General features: G+C 37.5%; 1 protein-coding gene across 4 annotated transcripts in view; it reads left to right on the top strand.

Annotated features, from left to right (window-relative positions):
* LOC131251642 (uncharacterized) overlaps positions 1–20,330 on the top strand; it is a 48,451-nt gene that overhangs the window by 16,530 nt on the left and 11,591 nt on the right. For 2 of the 4 annotated variants that reach the window (XM_058252493.1, XM_058252492.1), the window contains exons 4-10: positions 9,210–9,248; positions 9,373–9,465; positions 9,618–9,734; positions 15,547–15,642; positions 18,305–18,418; positions 18,761–18,814; positions 19,298–19,345. In XM_058252493.1, the coding sequence (XP_058108476.1) occupies positions 9,210–9,248; positions 9,373–9,465; positions 9,618–9,734; positions 15,547–15,642; positions 18,305–18,418; positions 18,761–18,814; positions 19,298–19,345 (561 nt within the window). The remainder of the gene's footprint in view (positions 1–9,209; positions 9,249–9,372; positions 9,466–9,617; positions 9,735–15,546; positions 15,643–18,304; positions 18,419–18,760; positions 18,815–19,297; positions 19,346–20,330) is intronic. The other 2 variants (XM_058252494.1, XM_058252495.1) reach the window with 2 other exon arrangements.

Here is a 20,330-nt window from a genome sequence, read left to right on the forward strand (position 1 = left end):
ATGGGATAAGATACCACGACCCTACACCCTGATCCATAGCTGAAGTGGTAGACTGAGTGAAAGATACCTTGTTTCAACACTGAGGTCTTGGTATCGATCCCTAGTGGGGTGGGCTAACAGTGAAGTGTGAACTGACGGTGGGGTGTGCTAACAAGCTAACAAAAAAAAGAAAAAAAAGAAGAAGAAGATACCACGGTCCTGCAAAAACAACAAGAAAGCATTCAACATATACTCGCTGCCATTGTTAGGCTGAAGAATTTTAATAGAAAATGGAAATTGGGTGATAACTTCATTGTAAAAAATCTTGAACATATCAAACACTTCATGTTTAGATTTCATATGATACACTCGTGTCATCCATGAACAATCATCAATAAAGGTGATAAAATATTTAATAGGAGCAGGATCTTCAACATCAGAATGAACTGACTCAAACGATTTAGATTTCCTCTCAGATGAACTAGGAGGAAATACAGCCTGGTGATGTTTGGAGAACTCGCATGTCTCACAATGTAAAAACTTAGAGACAAAAATCGAAGAAAATAAAAGCTTTAACATAGACAACGATAGATGTCCTAACGACAATGCCATATACACATCGACTCTCTATCTAAAGAAAAAGCATTAGATGTTATTACTGGTGCATCATCTAAGAAATAAATCCTTTCATATTCATGGCTCCCATCAATCATCTGCTTCTTCAGGAGGTTTTAAAACACACGGTGAGAAGGGAAAAAGGTAATTGAATGGTTTAAGGATTTTGTAATAGAACTGTTAGATAAAGGACTAAGAGAAAATTTGGGAACATGTGGGATAAATGATAAATGCATGGTGGGAGAAAGGTTGATGGAACCAGTATTAGAAATAGGAGTCTGGTTTCCATTAGCAACAGTAACAAAGTGTGACTAGCTAGAAGATAGATAAGAGTTGAGCAGATGAGATTTACCAGTCATATGAGAAGTGGCTCTAGAGTCAATGATTTGGGGGGGGGGGGGGGGAGAGCGTTACCTGACTAGGATACAGTGACTCTGGAAGTAGTAGTAGTATCATGGACATGAAGTCGTATCAAGTCATCATAGACCCCATGTCACAAGACAACAGAATCACTTGAGGTAGACGTCTCATGGGGCACTACAAAAGATGGGTTTGAAGTTTTCCCAGAACCAATGGAGGCAATACTAGCCAGAGATGAGTAGAGAACGGTTTGATGATTATAATGTGAAGAAAAGAGGAGAAATTGAGAAAGAAGAAGAAGATGGAGGAGAGTTTGGGAAAGATGTTGTGTTAGGCTATCTTGCCCTAACACACAATATTTTATTATAATAGAGCATATAGTACACCGCAGGAGAAGAGGAAAGTGTGCAAATGCACTTACACCAAAAAGGGCCACTAGGCCACTACACTATACACTACACTATACACTAACATTTTCTATATTCCCCCTTAAGTTGGAGCATAGATGTTGATCATGCCCAACTTGTCACGAACACAATGAAGAGCATCTCGACTCAAGGACTTTGTAAGGACATCAGCAAGTTGATCCCCAGATCAAACAAAAGGAGTGACGATTTCCTTAGAAGCTACTTTTTCCCGAATAAAGTGACAGTCGACCTCAATATGCTTGGTTCGCTCGTGAAAAACCGGGTTACGAGCAATATGGATGGCCACTTGGTTGTCACAATGAAGAGGAACATGATTCGAATGAGGAAAGTCAAGTTCTTCAAGAAGGTTGTGAAGCCACACGAGCTCACACATCGCATGAGCCATAACACAATATTCTGCTTCAGCCGAGGACCGAGCAACAACTGGTTGCTTTTTCCTCTTCCATGTTATAAGATTGCCACCTAGGAAGGTACAGAAGCCGGATGTAGAGTGGCGATCATAAATACTACCTGCACAATCAGCATTGAAATAGCCAGAAAGATGAAGTTGACCATGCAACTGAAAGCGGAGGCCAAGACCCGGGGCCGATTTTAGATACCGAAGTACGCAGTAGACAGCCGTGAGATGAGAAGTACGGGGAGCTTGCATGAATTAGCTAACAACGCCCACCGCAAATGAGAGATCTGGGCGAGTAATAGTTGGGTAAATAAGTCGGCCTACAAGTCGTCGATACATTCTAGGATTAGTAAGGAGAGCACCATGGGAGTGGTAGCAGGCTTGTACCCTAACATGCCGGTCTCCATGAGAAGATTGAGCGCATATTTTTGTTGTGATAAGACCAATCCGGATGATGAGCGGCCAACTTCAATTCCGAGGAAGTAACGAAGAGGACCAAGGTCCTTAATCTCAAACTTAGTCTTCAAAAATTCTTTGACCTCCCTTATTCCAACCGAATCACTACCGGATAAAATAATATCATCCACATAGACAATGAGAACCATGATGCCTGTCTATTGATGACATATAAAGAAAGAATGATCGGCATGACTACAAACAAAACCGAACTCTAAGAAAGCCTGACTAAAATTTTCAAATCATGCACATGGGGACTGTTTGAGTCCATAAAGAGCCTTCTTCAATCGACATACAAGCGCAGGGTTGTGAGAAGCAAGAAAGCGAGGAGGTTGATGCATGTAAACTTCCTCTGCAAGGTCCCCATGGAGAAATGTATTCTTAACATCAAGTTGAAACAAGGGCCATGATAAATTAACGGCCAAGGAGATCACAACGTGAATTGAATTAAGCTTAGCCACCGGAGAGAATGTCTTGAAGTAATCCACACCATGAGTCTGTGTGTAACCCTTAGCAACAAGATGGGCTTTATAGTGATCAATGGAGCCATCTGGAAGAAACTTGATTGTATAAACTCATCTACATCCAACATGTTTATGCCCTAAAGGAAGTGGCACAAGGTCCCAAGTATGATTCTTCTCAAGAGCAGACATTCTTCTATCATCGCCTTCGTCCGGTCAGGACTTTGAAAAGCATGTGAGAGAGACCAAGGAATAGTCTAGGATGAAAGGGAAGCTGCAAACGACTGAAAAGATGGTGAAAAATGATCATATGAAACGAAATTACTAATGGGGTGTTGAGTACAAGATCGTGACCCTTTGCTTAAGGCAATGGGAGATCTAAACTCGAGGTAGGAGAATCACCTAAGCCAACATCCAAAGTGAACGGAAGAGTAGATGGCTGAGTGTGTGAAGATTTATCTCGACGATGATACACCTGCAGAGGCTTAGGCTCACCCAAATCACCAACAAGATGCTGAGCGGAGGGGAGAGGAGTTTCCTCATGATCACTAGTGGAAAGAGGAAAAGGATAAGAGTCATACTCCCCCTGACTCGCAAGAGGATCACAGAGAATCTGCTTGGAGCTGAGAAAAAAGAAATATCTTCAAAGAAGGTTACATCGGCAGAGACATATTTCTTGCAAGTCAATGGGTCAAAGCATTTATACCCTTTCTGACTCCTAGTATACCTTAGAAAGGCACATTTAATTGCCCTTGGGCTAAGTTTATCATTACTTCCATCCAAAATTTGAACAAAGCATGTGCAACCAAAAACTTTAGGTGGTAAAGAAAATGGATTATCATGAGGATACAATAGAGTAAATGAAGATTTGTAAGACAGGATACGTGAGGGTATATGATTAATAAGAAAAGTAGCAGTTAGAAGAGCATCGTCCTAAAAATGTTTAGGTAAGTGCATACCAAGCAGAAGGGTGCGAGCAACTTCAAGAAGATGACGATTCTTTCATTCTGCAATACCATTTTGTTGAGGTGTGTGAGCACACGACGTCCTAGACAAAATATCATGTTCCTGCAAGAAGGACAAAAAGGCAGTAGACATGTATTCCTCTCCATTATCAGAATGGAGGGTTTTGATGGAACATTGAAATTGAGTGCGCACTTCATGATAAAACACTTTAAACGCATCAAACACTTCACTTTTAGATTTCAAAAGATAAATCCAAGTCATTCATGAATAATCATCAATAAAGGTAACAAAATATCTAAATCCAAAAGTAGAGGTAACTGGAGTTGGTCCCCAGACATCCGTGAACCAAAACAAAAGGTTGAGATTTTGTCCCAGAAGAGCTAGGAGGAAACGTAGCACGATGATGTTTAGACAATTCACAAATATCGCAGTATAACGGTTTAGTGACAGATAAGGAGGGAAACATAATTCGCAATCTAGTTATTGATGGGTGGCCTACGCTGCAATGCCACCGAATCATGGACTCTCGATATAGAGAAAGGGTATTAGAAGTGGCAATGGGTGTATCATCGAGAAGATAAACGCCTCCTCGCTCATGCCCCCCACCAATCACTCTCTTCGTCTGTAGGTCCTAAAACAAACAATAAGAAGGGAAGAAGGTAATGGAACAATTTAATGATTTAGTAAGAGAGCTAATAGACAATAAGTTTAATGGAAAACGAGGTATATGTAAGCCTAAAGACAGAGACAGGGAAGAAAGAGGGATGGAACCAATTTTAGAGATGAGAGTGTGGGTTCCATCTGCGATTGTGACATACTGAGTGTGGGGAGAAGGAGAATAAGAGGAAAAGAATTGAGACTTATCAGTCATATGGGAGGAAGCTCCAGAGTCTATGACCCAGGAGGTAGGAGAGGATGATGCAAGAAGAGCAGTACCTGACTGGGTCAAAGCTGCGTGAGATGGCTCAGGAATATCACGAATGTGAAGTCGTATAAGGGCATCATATACAGCCCGAGAAATGATAAGAGACTCCCCTGAAGTAGATTGGTCAGTTGTCGGGGTGGAAGACTATCTTAGGAGCAACTGTGGATGCAACAGAAGCAGCGGCATGTGTAGGACAACCATGTATCTGCCACCAATAATCAACGGTGTGATTAGTTCCACCGCAATGTGAACAAATGCGGGAACCATCATATCCTCGTCTACGTGCACCATGACCACGAAGACTACGTCCACCATGACTGCGATCTCCCTCGTGGCCTCTACCACGACCACCAAAACCAGAAATGCGCCCTAAACTTAGGGATGGTACTCGAAGGCCAAGAGATGACTGATCGCCAGCAAGATGTGCTGAGCGCTCGGGTGGCACAAATGAATGAGAAGGAAGAGTAGAGACAGTAGCACGGCTGACACATGGCATAGACTGTCGTCAATGGGGGAAGAGGATCCTGCATAACAATCTGATCTAAAATATGAAGATAATCAGAATTCAACCCAGCTAGGAATTGCATGATACGAGTATCATCCCACTGCTTATGAGCATGTTCATGATCCTCTTTACATTTGGAAGGAAGAGGCTAATACATATCCAACTCATCCCACATACCCTGAAGCGTCGAATATTAATCTTTTAATGATCTTGAGTTTTGTTGGAACCAACCAATTTCTTGAATAAGCTGGAATACACGTGAAAAATTCCGAGATTCCGAGAACCTAGCCGAGGATAAAAACATTACTGAGTCGCTAATCGAGGAATCCATACTATTTAACAGCCATGCAATAACTTGATAATTCTCCTTTGTCCAAGACTTGTAGGTAACATCTGTAGAGCTTGGGAGATCATCTAAAATATATGACAACTTCTCACGTGCTCCTAAGAAAACTTTTATAGATTGTGCCCATTGAAGATAGTTGTCACCATTCAACTTAGTTGAGGTAATCTGCCAGGGGTTGGATTCAAGAGACCCTATGCAAGAGATGAGGGCCCTTTTTCAGCCATAGGAGAGTCCAAGAGAGATAAACCTATGCCAAGAGAGGCCCTATGCCAAGAAGAATTGATTCAAACAACTCTATCCCACTCAATCTTTCAAGATAATAAGATATAAACCTCCAACAAATAGCAATCATCCAAAATAACATGAAACACAGTAAAAAACGGCCCAATCGAGTGAAAAACGGCCCAGCCGCACGTCCATTTGAGGTTAAAACCCTTCAAACATGGATCTTAGGTAAAAACTCCTTCATGGATAGCTTGGGAGGAAGATTTCGGTCAATGTTGAGCAAAGAAATCAAAGAAAAGCTTACTGATTTGAGGTAGATCGAAGAAAAATGGAAAAAGGGCCCAATTTTCAAATTTCTCTATTTCGCCCAAAATACCATAAAAGAAGGTCCAAAAATTTCTAAAAAAATCATGACAAATCTTCTAAAATCAAGATCTATCAAACCCCTAAACTTTTAGCTCAAACGGAGTCCATGCGTCCGTATAACGCTAACGTCAGCAAGGTGAGGTGTTTATTCTCAATTTGTTGGACGCGGAATGCCTGGATCTATGCTCTGATACCAAGTAGAGAACGGATTGATGATTACAATGTGAAGAAAAGAGGAGAAATTGAGAAAGAAGGAGGAGAGTTTGGGAAAGATGTTGTGTTAGGCTATCTTGCCCTAACACACAATATTTTATTATAATAGAGCATATATAGTACACCGCAGGAGAAGAGGAAAGTGTGCAAATGCACGTACACCAAAAAGGGCCACTGGGCCACTACACTATACACTAGCATTTTCCATAAGATGTACCTGCCTAAGATGGATGACCAACAATGTCTTAGCATCGATCAACAAAACCCACCTTAACAGACACGAGATCGATCATGGCCATGACCATGTCCACCTCGGCCACGATTACCACAACCCACTAAGCTCCATATCATGGTCCCTTCCTTGATTTCCATATCCAAACTCACTTCCACGACTCAATGCACTCCATCTTAGGGCTTTAGATCTGGGGCTGCAAGAAGGTTGGTCTACAGTAGCATACACAGATCGATCAGACGATACAAGAGACGTTGAAGATGATACAACAATCTATTGAACCAAGGCATAAACAACAGTCAAGGAAGGGAGGATCTGTTACAATAACTTATTCCCAAACACCTTGACATTCAAAATTAAGCCCAGAAAGGAATTGCATGATTCGGGTCTCTTCACGTTGCTTCCATACAAGATCATAATCCTTTGTACAATCAAAGGGAAGGGGATGATAGAGATCTAACTCATCCCACATACCCCAAAGAGTAAAGAAGTACTCCTTCAGGGTTCTCGAATCCTGATGAAACTTGCCAATATCAGAGATCAACTTATAAACCCAAGATATGTTTTGAGCTTCTAAATACATGTCATGCAGAGTGTCCCATGTCTTTTTGGTAGAAGATAGGAACATGACCGATTTGCTCACAAAGGGATCCACACTATTGAGTAACCAAGCCATAACTTAGTAGTTTTGTTTAGTCTAAGTCTTCAAGTTCCCATCTGTATGGTCAGGAGCATTGTTCAAGATATATGTAAGCCCATCTCTTCCTCCTAAAAACAGTTTCAGGGATTGAGCCCATTGTAGATAATTATTACAATTCAACTTCACTGTTGTAATTAACAAAGGATTTGATTTCGAAGACCCCACATCGGATCCGAAAGAAAGCTTGTCCCCCATAAGGGTTCACAAGCACAAAACCCAAGCAATTAAAACCCTGAAAATAGGGCACTCACGTTTAGTGTTCGGAGTATCGGTATCGCTACAAGTTTCGCTGGCTAGGGATATGGAAACAATATCGATATCGCCAATAATATTGCTGATAACCAGAAATGCGGTGAAAAATGGGAAAAATGGTGGAATTTTTAGCGAAACTTTAGGAGATGTTAAAATGTACATATTTGTATATTTGAAATAAAAAAATTTGCAAAAAGAATGCATACATAACAAGTTTCCATTTAATGGCGCCTTAAAAGCATGTGTTGTTATAAGAAATCAGTCCAACCATCCCATCTTGCCTATTTAACCATCCAACATTCTATCCAAATATCCATTGATATTGCAAAATATCAATAACACATGATATTTCACCAATAAATCAACAACAATTGGAAAGGAAAAGAAAGATTGTGGTCTCAATATCGTGCGTGTTGCGATATCGATAAGATCGAGAGATTATCAATATTATCAATGACATTAAAAACTACAAATAACCATGTGCCCATGAAAAAAAATTGAAATTTTTTTTTTTCTAATAAACAAAATTTTGATGATTTATATATGTTGGCGATATTATTGAAATATCGTCGATATAGTTATCATACAAGCATTACCTAGAATTTACATTGTCGAAAATATTGGCAATATTGATGCATTAACAATACAAGTGACACCTAGAATTTACATAATTGAAACTATTGCCGATTATATTAGCGATATTGATACATTAACAATACTTAGCGATACATTGGTAATACCTGGAATTTTTTATACTACCAGCATTATCGATATCGCTACTAGTGTTATCGGTATCGCTGAGCTGGAGATAAAGATAATATCAGAGATATTTCGATAATATCGGAGATAATTTGAACATTGCTCACGTTTAGGTTAGTCAGCAAAACAAATGATGCACAATTCTTGGCAAAATCAGGGTCCAAGAACATTACAGACCAAATTCAGCCAAAATGCTCACAATTTGACCTCAATCAACCATAAAATACTACTGCAAAGGCCGAAAAGTATGCTAGATATACATAGGTACTTCTAGTGTATGGCTAGGGTCCCTAGAACCCAAAAACGGTGGAACTAGTCCACTATATGGGCTAAACGCACCTTAAAAACACACTCTGATGGGTAACCACTATACAAATAGTTAAATACACTGAATCTAACCCATCCCGTTGAGAAATTCCTAAGAAACATCTACCGATTTTGGAGATATATATATATATATATATATATATAAATAATAATAATAAATTAAAAAAAAAAAAAAAACACAGATTTGGGATTTTTCCGCCGAATGTGAAAAATGGTCCAAACATACCTGAAATCATCTAAAAAAAATCCACAAATATCTAACAATTCTTCTAAAATCGAGCTTCATCAAACCATACTTTTTCACAATCTAAGATTTTTGTACAAATGTACAATTGCTTATGTCAGCCGTACGGTTGTTGACAACAGCAAGTTCCTATAACAATGATCAATGTGAACCGTTTTGCTTTGATGCCAAGTTTGGTTGAGTGGATTTAGGGAAGAAAATAAGAAGAAAGAGAGAAGAGAAAAAGGTGTTGGTAGAGAAGTGGTATGTGGTAGGCCTTTCAAGACCTAACACACCTTATGTTCTATTACTAATAAAAAACAGTTACATATTCCTTAGAAGTACAGAATGCCATACACATGCACACACCCAACATACATAAATACACCACCATTCACTTTTCTTGTGCATTTACATGCACATCTTTCTCTGAGCAACACATCATGTTGGACCTAATTGCCATTGATTTTACAGGTATTACTCTTTCTCATTTGGGGCTGCATTTGTTGCAAGGTTCGTTTTACTTTATCATTCCCATATTGTAGATTGGAGGTTTAGGAAATTCTAAGGGAGATACTAAGCAATAATGAATGGAATGCTGATAATTATATTCTTAGACACATTTCTTGAAGCGCAGATTAGTTGGGACTCTGTCATGATGATGAGTGTGGATTTACGGGACTTATTTCTTTATGAAGCTTTCTTGTATTATAACCCTTTTCTTCTTGTGGTATGTGTTTTATTTTATTTGTTTAGAATGTTAGATTCTTCAAGTTTCATATGATTTTGGACTGGTTACTTTTTCTTCTTCTTTTTTTTTTAATAAAGCTTTTACACCCACATATCATTTGCTTTATTCTATAGGTGGTTTCATTTTTGCAGACTATGATGGTTTGGCTTTGGGGAGTGAATTTATGGGTCTTTGCTCAATCCTCTGTGAACTATTCAAAAATATTTGATCTTGACCCCACTCATCTTACACACAGAGACATATGGAAGGTATTAGCATCGACAACTACCATGCTGATTAAAAACTATGCTTTGATTTGTTTGTCTTTCTTTGATTAGTAACCTTGTTAGTATTTAGGGAGATTCGTTGCTTTTGCTTACCTTTGGCCATCTTTTCCCACATATTTTGTTCTCTAAATTTCTAATGTAATGCTAATTAGTCTAATGATAATTCTTTTAGAATGTTAGACTTGGGAACTTATGAACCCTAATTCTTCTTTACATTCTAAAATAAGGCTGGGAATTAGACGCTTTTTCCTACTTGTAATTTTATTTTTATTTTTTTGTTGTGGTTAATTTATATCCCTGTTTCTTTTATACACTTTTTTTTTTTTTTTTAATGATTAACATGTGAATGGTTGCTCATTTTCTTTGAAATGGACACAACATCTTTCCTTTGAAATTAACACGCTTGCTTTTATTTCCACTTTTACATACTCAAACCAAGATTGGAGAATTCTTAGAATTGAATCATGACTTTTTGGAGTTTACCCATTTTTAAGCAAGGTTGAGTAGGAAAGTTAGATGATTCATCCTATATGTAGTATTCGAAATATTGGTATTGCATTACATATCACATCCTCAAGATATAGATACGTATCAGTTATCACACAGGATATATCTTTTGTATGGGGTAATTTATCATACTTTTTGGGAAACATGGGGAAACATTGGGAAAATGATTGAATTTTTCAATAAAACTTCAGGGATTGTTAAAAAAGACCTTACTACACACTTTTAAATCATAACATCTTAAAAAAGAAATGCACATAATAGGTTTCCTTTGTATAGGGTCCTAAGTTATGCGTTGTCTGACTGAACTAATGCAATTATATTCAAATTGAATGCATAACATTTAGAGTGTATCTGATGATCATTTCATCAAACACTCTTAAGCACTTCGAAATAGTCTTAATTGACAGTTGGTTGAATGGAAATTTCGAAAAAAAAAATAGTTTAATAAAATTTTAATTAATTTTTAATTAAAAATGATTTTTATTTTCCAAAAATTGACAAGGACTTAACAAAGCAGTAGATCAGCCCTAATACATGCTCGATTTCATGTTTGGAGTGCAACATTGCAAGCTATTTGGGAGAAATTGGGGAAATTTCGAATTTTCCCCAAATTTCCCCAAATCGGACCACCTACACTCAAATTTCAAAAATATAGGATATGTGATAATCATTTCATCAAATACTCCTAAATACTTCAAAATTAGTCTCAATTGATAGTTGGTTAAAGGAAAATTTTTTTTTTTTTAAATGGAGAATATGAAGAACCAATGGATATCGAAATGAAAGCTCCAACTCCATATTTTTTAATGCAAAACATGAAGAACCAATGGATTTATAACCATTTGGCACTGATTTAACATAATTTCAACAAAAGAAAAAGGGGGGGGGGGGGGGGGGAATGGGAAATTGAAAATGCTCACCGGATTGAACACGTGGGATATATCGGCACTACTTGTGCATTTCGTACCGCACAGGTGGGATACAAGATATATCGTGGGATATATCGGCCAATGTTGTTGATATTTAAAACATTGCCTATATGAAGGATTTAAATCAACTAAGTTTTCCCAAGATTTTTTCATGACGTCATTTCTCTCTCGAGTCAAAAGAGAATCGTTTGAGTCATGTTGTTTTCCGGTCATTGACAAAACTCAATTTAGTTGAGTTAACCTTGTGAAATTGTGACTCAGTGAGTTTGGGTACAATCATACCAACACTAATGCAATGGATCCCATCAAATTCAACATCGTGATTCAGTGAGCTTACAAATTCAAAAGATTCTCACTAGTCAACTACTATAAGGTGCTTTTAGCTTTTCATGAATAAGCTACGGTAATTCTAGTTTCTAACCTTTTAGCTACAAGAGTTACTTTTAATTTTGAATCTCCACTCATAGGGTTGGAATCCTGTTTGAGGTTCACTTGTACTAAGGTGTGAGATATATCCAAGGAAGATCTCCTGAGGAAGTTCGGCTTTGTCAGCAACACTGATGCAGCGAGAGGCATGTATTGGGCCGAGAGCCTTGATTGTGGACTCTAATAGGTGAGGACCCAAACTTTAGCTAAAGAAGTAGCTTCTGACATTGATGTCCCTCATGTCTGAGTGGTCAGATCTTCCTAGTCATCAGAACTTGAGTCCGTTCTCTATTTGTTGTTAGAGGGTTTTAGAAGGTGTTCATTTTGTACTCATTGTTTCTCCATAGCATCCACAACCAACTGAAGAGGTCCACAACTTGAAGATTTGAATCATGCAGAGTCCTAGTGGATTTTATTTTTAATTTTTTGTAGATCTTATTCAGTTGTTTGATGCAGTGTTTTAAGTATCGATATCGCTACAAGTTTTGCTGGTTAGGGATATGGAAACAATGTTCATATCACCGATACCCAAAAATGCGGGAAAACATGTGAAACATGGTGACTTCAAGAGATGCTAAAAATACACGTATTTGCATATTTAGGAATATAAAAAAATGCAAAAGGAATGCGTACATAATAAGTTTCCATTTAATGGGGGCCTAAAAGCATGCGCTCTTATAAGAAATCAATTCAATAGTAACCAAAATGAGTTTATCTACAATCTATTACAAAGTCAAGCACCATACAACAACTACGACATGTAAAAGTAAATGAACTAAAAAAACATACCTATCTGGGCATGCATCCATCTAACCATCTCATTCATCCAACCATCCAACCATTTGTCAATCCATTAGTGCAGCAATAGATCCGTCCATTAACCATCCATCCATCTATACATATGCATGCATACAAACATGCATTTCATCATACAACATGCGCCCATAAGAAAATTTAAAATGGATTTTTTTTTTAATAAACAGAATTTTGGTGATAATATTGAAATATTGCCAATACACTGGTGATATAAGCAACATCTAGAATTTACAAACTTGAAAATATTGGTGATACATTGGCGATATTGATACATTGGTGATATAAGCAACATCTGAAATTTATACAATCGAAAATATTGGCAAGATCAATGCATTGGCAATACTTGGTGAAATATTACCAATACCTTGAATTTCTGAGACTACTAGTGTTACCACTACCAATGTTGTCAGTATTGCCAAACTGGATATATGGATAATATTGGGGATATTATCGTAATATCGAGGATACTATAAACAATGGTTTTTCGTGACTAACATGGCTCTTGCCATCCTTAGTCCAATTTTTATTCCTCCATCAATTTGATCATCACACTAGATAAACCCAATGGATCGTGGATTTGGCATGGGCCGCATGGCAGTATGTGGTGGCTCCTCATTCATCGGAGCCTGCTGACTTCGATCCATTTGGCTCAATATAATAGGTCTAGGAGATATATCCGAGGTCGTTCTCTTGGGGAGGTTTGGGGCTATTAGCAGAATTGAGGCAGCAAGAGGCACATACTGGGAGAAGGGGCTTGATTATGGACCCTCATTGCAACCCTTAAGGCCAAGGCTCATCTCCGATTGACTAGAACTTCAGAGGCATCAGAACTTGAGGCTCCTTGCTCATGTTACTAGACGGGTCGATAAGGAGCTTATTCTAGAATTATCATTTTTACTTAACGTGTGTAATGAGGAGGTCCATAGATCATTGAAAATTTGGATCAGGTAGATTCCTGAAGGATTTTATTATTATTTTTTAAATTTTTTAAATTTTTTAAATTTTTTAAAATTTTATTTTTATTAGTTTTTTTTTCTTTATGAGGTTTTGCTGGTTGTGCCAACCAGCATGGCTCTCACCAGCCTTAGCTTGATCTGGTATCCTTTGCCAACTTATCATCATCCAGAAGGAATCCCAATGCATCATGACTCTAACTTGGAGGCTCCTCATTCATTCCCAGCAAATTTTGATCCCAGTGTCGCAATGCGATTGGTCTTCGAGAGATTTGTCCTGAACGTGTCTCTATATGCACCTGTTATCTTCTGCAGTGATATCAAATAGTTACTCACAAATTTCACAATCTATTTTCTAAAGCATATACTCATTAATAATTCAGTGAAATTATTTTACTTAATAAGTGCATAACTACTCACATGGTGTGAGTGAAAGTCTGAGAATGTAGCTTGCTTGAGATTAGATGCATGGGTTGCTTCTTGCTAATCTGAAGGATATTGGATGAGATTTTATCCGTTTAGGAAGTATTGATCCACAGTCTCCTGCTTCAAATTCCATTATTATTATTATTTTTTTTCTTTATTTTTTTTTATGAATGGAAGATTTTATTGAAAAAGAGGAAAAAAACTGCAGCAAACTAGACAAAAAGAGAGCTGGACAACACCCGCCGAAAATAAAAATAAAAAATCAAAGGAAAAATCACCCACAAATAAAAAACAAAAGGAACAAACCGGCAAAAACAGAACGAGAGCCCGGCTGGGGCAAACTTCATCTGTAGATCCTATCCGCACATTAGCAGCTACCTCCAACTTGAATGGGGAAATAAGGCAGAACCCCCCTTCAGACGCTTATGATGCTTTCCCCAATTGATGACCAAAGAGTCGGTGTTTCAAAAAATAGTCTCAACTATGCAAGCTTTCCCCTCGAAGATTCTTTTGTTGCACTCATGCATATGCACCAAAGGGTAGCTTGGAGAGAAAGGTCCCACTGAACTGTACCTGCGAGACCCCAGGCCACGCACCGCAACCTTGAGATAAAATCTGCCACCCACTTACCCACTGAATACCGAATGAAGATCCCTGCCCAAATTCTTCTTGCGATGTTGCAGAGTAAGAGATGAGGGACAGTCTATTCATCTGTGGCACACATGATACATCTATTAGGCAGAGAAATACCTCTATTTTCAAATTCCATTATGTTTGAAAAGGCAAAATCTGCATTTATGATGAAAATAGCAGAGAGAAGCAATTGCAATTTATGAGCTACTTAAGTTGAATTTAATACTTAACTAACTACAAGAAAGAATTGGATTTTTTATAATAATATGGGATGAGCATTATATGTAGCCATATGATAGTTTATAAACAGAGCGAGGACTGGAGAAAATTTCATTTGACCTATTGTTCTTGCTTCCTTCTTAATAAGAATTTTCTTTAAACACCCAAAAACTGTTGGCCTCTTCTTCTTAGTTGTGGAGTTTCTGCTGGAAAGATTGAAGCATAACTTCTCTTACACTCATTTGATTACTCAGGGATAGGAGTTGGTGGAAGCATTTAAGCACCTCCAAGAAATCTCCTCTCTGTGGCTATTTTAGCCACTACAATGTTGAATGTTTTCTGTCTTCCTCTTGCTTGACATTCAGCTCAATCAACTTTTTGTGAAATATTACTTTACCAATCTTACAACTATTTTGTACTTTTTGATCAGATATTGAAATGAAAAAAAGAAAAGACAGTCTAGGACATTGGGGTTTATCTGTATTTCTTTAGCCAGTTCAAACAGTTATCCCCAGCGTAGATCTTTGGCCAATTTCATACATCAACATCTGATCCTTTTCTTTCTAATGAGTGCACATTTTCCTAATTATAGAGAAAGAGGGCATTCCTTTTCCCCATGGTTGCAGAGGCCATATATATAAAGGTCTGAGTAAAGACTAAAGTTGGGTTGCCTGCTTCTACCGAGTGTTTTACCATAATGCTTAATTGTTCTGTGCAAAAATTTCTTTTGGTCATCTCCCATGCATAATATCCATCTCAATATGCACAGTCTATCTTGGAAGTTTGTGGGTTTCTTTACATACTAGATTGTGTTTTTTTTTTTTTTTTTTGGGTAAATAGGTTTATCAAACGAACTAAAACATTTTCCTTGTCATTTTTGAGCAGTGTGCCACTTGGATGACAATTGTTGTCCCAACTAGCATGACTGCATACCTTTATCTCTACTCTCATGGAGAAGTGTCTTTCGCTGAATCACAACCAGTGTAATATTAACTTCTTCTCGCAATTTTCTGTGTTGTTTTAACCTTCATTTGGTTGCACCATATGTCATGAAATTTCATGACATTTGGTGCAACCAAACGTGCATTAAGAATTTGATCGTCAATATTAGCAGTAATTTTTTTACTCTCTTTCTTTCCTTTTCTTTTATGAATGACAGAAATTTATTAAAAACAAAAACAGAAAACCACAAAAATCCGAAAGCAAAAAAATTAAGATATTCTTTCCACTATTTAATGTTTGTGATATAAATTAATAGATTGAAGTTGTTGTTATGGTGGGCTTGTTCAAGTATGATTAGTTTTGAATGCTCCAGAATTTAGGTTCATATTCTGTCATTCATTCTGAGATTTGTCTTTCAATCATGAACAGTTACATATCCTTTCTTTTGTATCAGTTTATCAAGGTATTTGTCGTGTTCAAGTATTTAAGTTGGTGAAACATTATGACTGAAGCAACAATTTGTAGATGTGAAGCAATATACTTTTGACTGGATGCATGATGATTAATTAAGTTTACTATTTGTTATTATTTTTATGATTATGTGTATAATATTATCCCCTCCCCATTGAGTCACACCCTCGACTCGGTGACTGAGTCAAGCAAACTCGGGTTTCCAGAGCCAGGGTGTGACACAACTTCAGTCTTCAAATCTGACCACAACCTTCAAATTTGATTATAGATACAATTGTAGATGAGAGATGGCCCACTTTGACCCATCACATGGGTAAAGCCTAAAAGTGGGCTTTACATGCCTTTGTTGAACATGATTACTCTACCTACCAAGTTGTGGTACAATGAGAAAATGTGGAGAGGTTAGATCAGCCCAAACACGTTATGGTTTCTCCTTGACAAAGAGAGAGAGAGAGAGAGAGAGAGAGAGAGAGAGAGAGAGAGAGAGAGAGAGAGAGAGAGAGAGAGAGAGAGAGAGATGAAGAAAGAAAAGAGAAAGGTGTCGGATCAACGATGCTTTGATACCATATAAAATTGTAGGGAAAAGGTTGGGTTAGGAAAAAAGAGGGAGATAGCAACTAAAGAGCTATCACGCCCCCACCCCTTGTATTATTAGATTAGGGCTAACAATAATAATGCATAATTACAAAATTGCCCCTCTTACTTAATCCCTAACAAAGTTAAGGCCCATGGGCTTAAAACTTAAACCAAAACATATGATACCCAAGCATAAGAAGTGAACCACCCAAAGGGGACCACTGATCACTAGACATGGCATGTGTGGACCCCATGTGTGGTCCACACGTGCTCGAGATAAGGACAAGAAACAGATTTGTAGAGGATGAAGAAAATAGCCTTGATCATTGGTCTCCCTTGCTTCAAGCCAAACCAATTTTTTTGATATCCTTGTTCTTTCCTTATATTTGCTTCACCACCCCCTCCTGATCTTCCCTTAGGGTCTGTTTGATTTTCCATGATATATGCAAATCTTGGTAAATCAGTAATTATTATTCTTTCACTTGGTTTGAAAATGTGAGAGTAATTCCACCTTGAAAATTGATACAAAAGTGTTGACTTAAATATGTGGACCCCACCGTAATGTATATGATATATCCGCACCGTCCATCTATTTTATTAAAACATTTCGGGACATGAGCCGAAAAATGAGGTAGATCCAACGCTCAAATGGCCCACATGAAAGGAAATAGTGGCCTTAATTCGTCCACCGTTGAAAGTTGTTTCATGCATTGGGCCCACATTGAGGTTTTTTCATCATCTAACCCGTTCATAGTGCCACATAGACATGTACAAGGGGAAAACACAAATATCAGCTTGATCTAAAACTTTAAGGGCCCAAGAAGTTTTTAATGGTAGGCATTCGATTCGCGCTGTTTCTTGTGGTGTGGTCCAGTTGAGCTTTGGATCTGCCTCATTTTTTTGCTCATGCCCTAAATTCAGCTAGCATAACAAATGATCAGTGTGGATAAGTCACATACATCACGATAGCCCCCACATTGATTTCGTATATTTCCCGATTTAAGTGTTAAAAAAGTAAGTTGTCACATCTGCATTAGGAAAGATGTGATAATTACCTAGCTAAATAATTATTACCCATTTACATGGTAATTACAGTTGAGCCGAAAAATCAAACAGGCCCTTATTGTGACTCAATTTGATGCCTGATAGTTGGTGCAATGCTGTACATCTCCTATGTGCAAGTGTGTAGCTCGTGATCAGCAGCAAAGTTGGCGACTCACCCTCCTTGACCCTCAATCGTTTGCTTTCCCTTCGAGTTGTGGATGCATTAGTTGTGCTGGGGATTATTACCATATTGGACAATGTTGGCATGCAAGTGTTGTTAATCTGAACCTCGGTCATGGCTAGTTCTAGAGCCAAGGTAAAAGGGAAAGGTTGATGTGAGCTGGGCAGCCAATCCTAAAACTTTTGCCAAACTTCTATTTAAAAGCTGACTATAAATTGCTGGTGGAAAAGCTAAGATGATGGTGATGAAGATGACAAACAAAAGTAAAATAAAAATTGTTCTTGCCTTTACAATCACACTTGCCGTGCTTTCTCTTGTCATGCTTAAGAATTAGTTTGGTGAAAATTTGTGCAACCGCTCTAGTTGATGACTTTGTTGCTCATATGTTTATGTGAAACTGCTCTAAGATTTTCAGTTTGACCATTGCAGGTAATATTATATGCTGTTGTTCTGATGATTCTCATATTCCCTTTTGATATTTTTTATTTATCATCCCGCTACTACCTATTGAGGACACTTTGCCGGATAATACTCCCATTGCAGGCAAGTATTGAGTTTTCTTTTTCTTTTTTATTTACTTAATAATTCCACCACTGGTTGTTAAGAACAATCTGGCAGTTAGTACTCCCATTGGAGGCAACTAGTTAAAATTCATTAATCGTCAATGAATACATGCATCCTCTAGACCCCTCATTGTCAATTTGTCTTGAAGTACCGAATTCATGATATTTGGTGCAACAAAATGCACCTGAAGCTAAAGGTAATCATTTGAAAAAGAAAAAAAATAAATCGTAATGTAGCTAAATGTTTACAATTTTCTTTTCTTTTTTCTTTTTTTTTTTTTCCACATTATAACCTGCTTCAATGAATCTTTGATGAATACAGGCAATAACATTTTCTGACTTTTTCTTGGCTGATATTCTAACCTCAATGGCAAAGGTATGCATTTTGGTATCCTTCTTTCACTCATTCTACTGGGTCAAACACAATCCACGATTTCCACTTATGTTACCATTTTCAGATCTCAAAGGCACAATGTTCATATATATATATATATATATATATATTCCATTTTCTCATTTTTTTTAAATCAAAACTTGCCACACTGACTTGAGAACTGGGGATGCTTCTCACTAGTAGAGGGAAAAAAACACAGCTCATTCTTTTTTCTCATTTTGTAGGGTGTTTAAAATTGATTTCCATCAATCCTTATCCTCCTTTGGATGAAACTGGACACTTGACATCTCTTTACAGGAACCTTTTCACTTCTATATCATCCTCATTTTCTCCATCAGCATGGTTCTTTTATGCTGTGTTAGTTTAGGACTACAAAAGGCCAGAACCTTTATAGTGGCCCTATCATTTTAAACAATTAAGTGATGGTATTCTTCTTTCTGCTTGTAATTATCAATTGTCTAACAGGTGTTTTCAGATTTGGAGCGTTCAGTTTGCCGGATGGTCCATCGACTGGTTAGTACTGAGATGTCATTGCTGATTTCTTTACATATTCTTAGGACCTAAAAGCATCATTCTCAATGGTGTCACACTTTTGCCTCAACCAAACCACTATCTGTTTGTTTATTTCAACATCTTTCTACAGCTTTGGACTGTTTCCACATTTTCTACTTGGCAATTTCCCTTGTGTGGGTTCTCTCCATGAATTGCAATATTCCATATGCCATACTTTTTCATTGGACTTAATCATTTCAATAGTTAAGGATTAACTTTCAACACGGTGTTATAATCATCATCCTCATCATCATTTAAGCCTTACCCAACTAATTTGGGTTGGGCTGCAGAACCCTGTTCCACCATGCCACTCTATCAAGGAATACATCATTAGTTAAACTATACGTCATCAAGTCTTTCCTTACTACCTCCACCCATGTCCTTTTGGGCCTTCCCCTTGCCCTTGTAGACTTTCAACTAAAGTATAGTTTTTATCAAATGCATTTCTTTATATTTCTTCAAGTCTTTATATCACTTCAAGTTATTGGACACTTCTTGTTAATGCTTACATTCGTCTTTGTTCAATATCATACAATTTCAGTATTTTATGGGTATTTATTTATTCTTGATGCAACAATCTCTTCAAATTAGATATAGTTAGTGTTCGAAGTTTTGGTATTTCTACAAGTTTCGTTGGCATAGGATACATAAACAATATTGATATCGTCGTGGGGAAACATGAGAAAAACGGTGGAATTTTCAGCGTAACTTTAGGAGATGTTAAAATGTACATATTTAAAAAAAAAATTAAAAAAATTGCAAAAAGAATGCATACATAATAATTTTCATTTAATGGGGCCTTGAAAGCATGTGTTGTTGTAAGAAATCAGTCCAACCATCCCATCCAACCTATTTAACCATCCAACCTTCCATCCAAACATCCATCAATATTGCAAAATATCAACAACACATAATATTTCACCAAGAAATCATCAAAAATTGGAAA

The sequence above is a fragment of the Magnolia sinica genome, chromosome 7, assembly GCF_029962835.1.
Source record: "Magnolia sinica isolate HGM2019 chromosome 7, MsV1, whole genome shotgun sequence".
In the NCBI taxonomy this organism is placed as follows: Eukaryota; Viridiplantae; Streptophyta; class Magnoliopsida; order Magnoliales; family Magnoliaceae; genus Magnolia; species Magnolia sinica.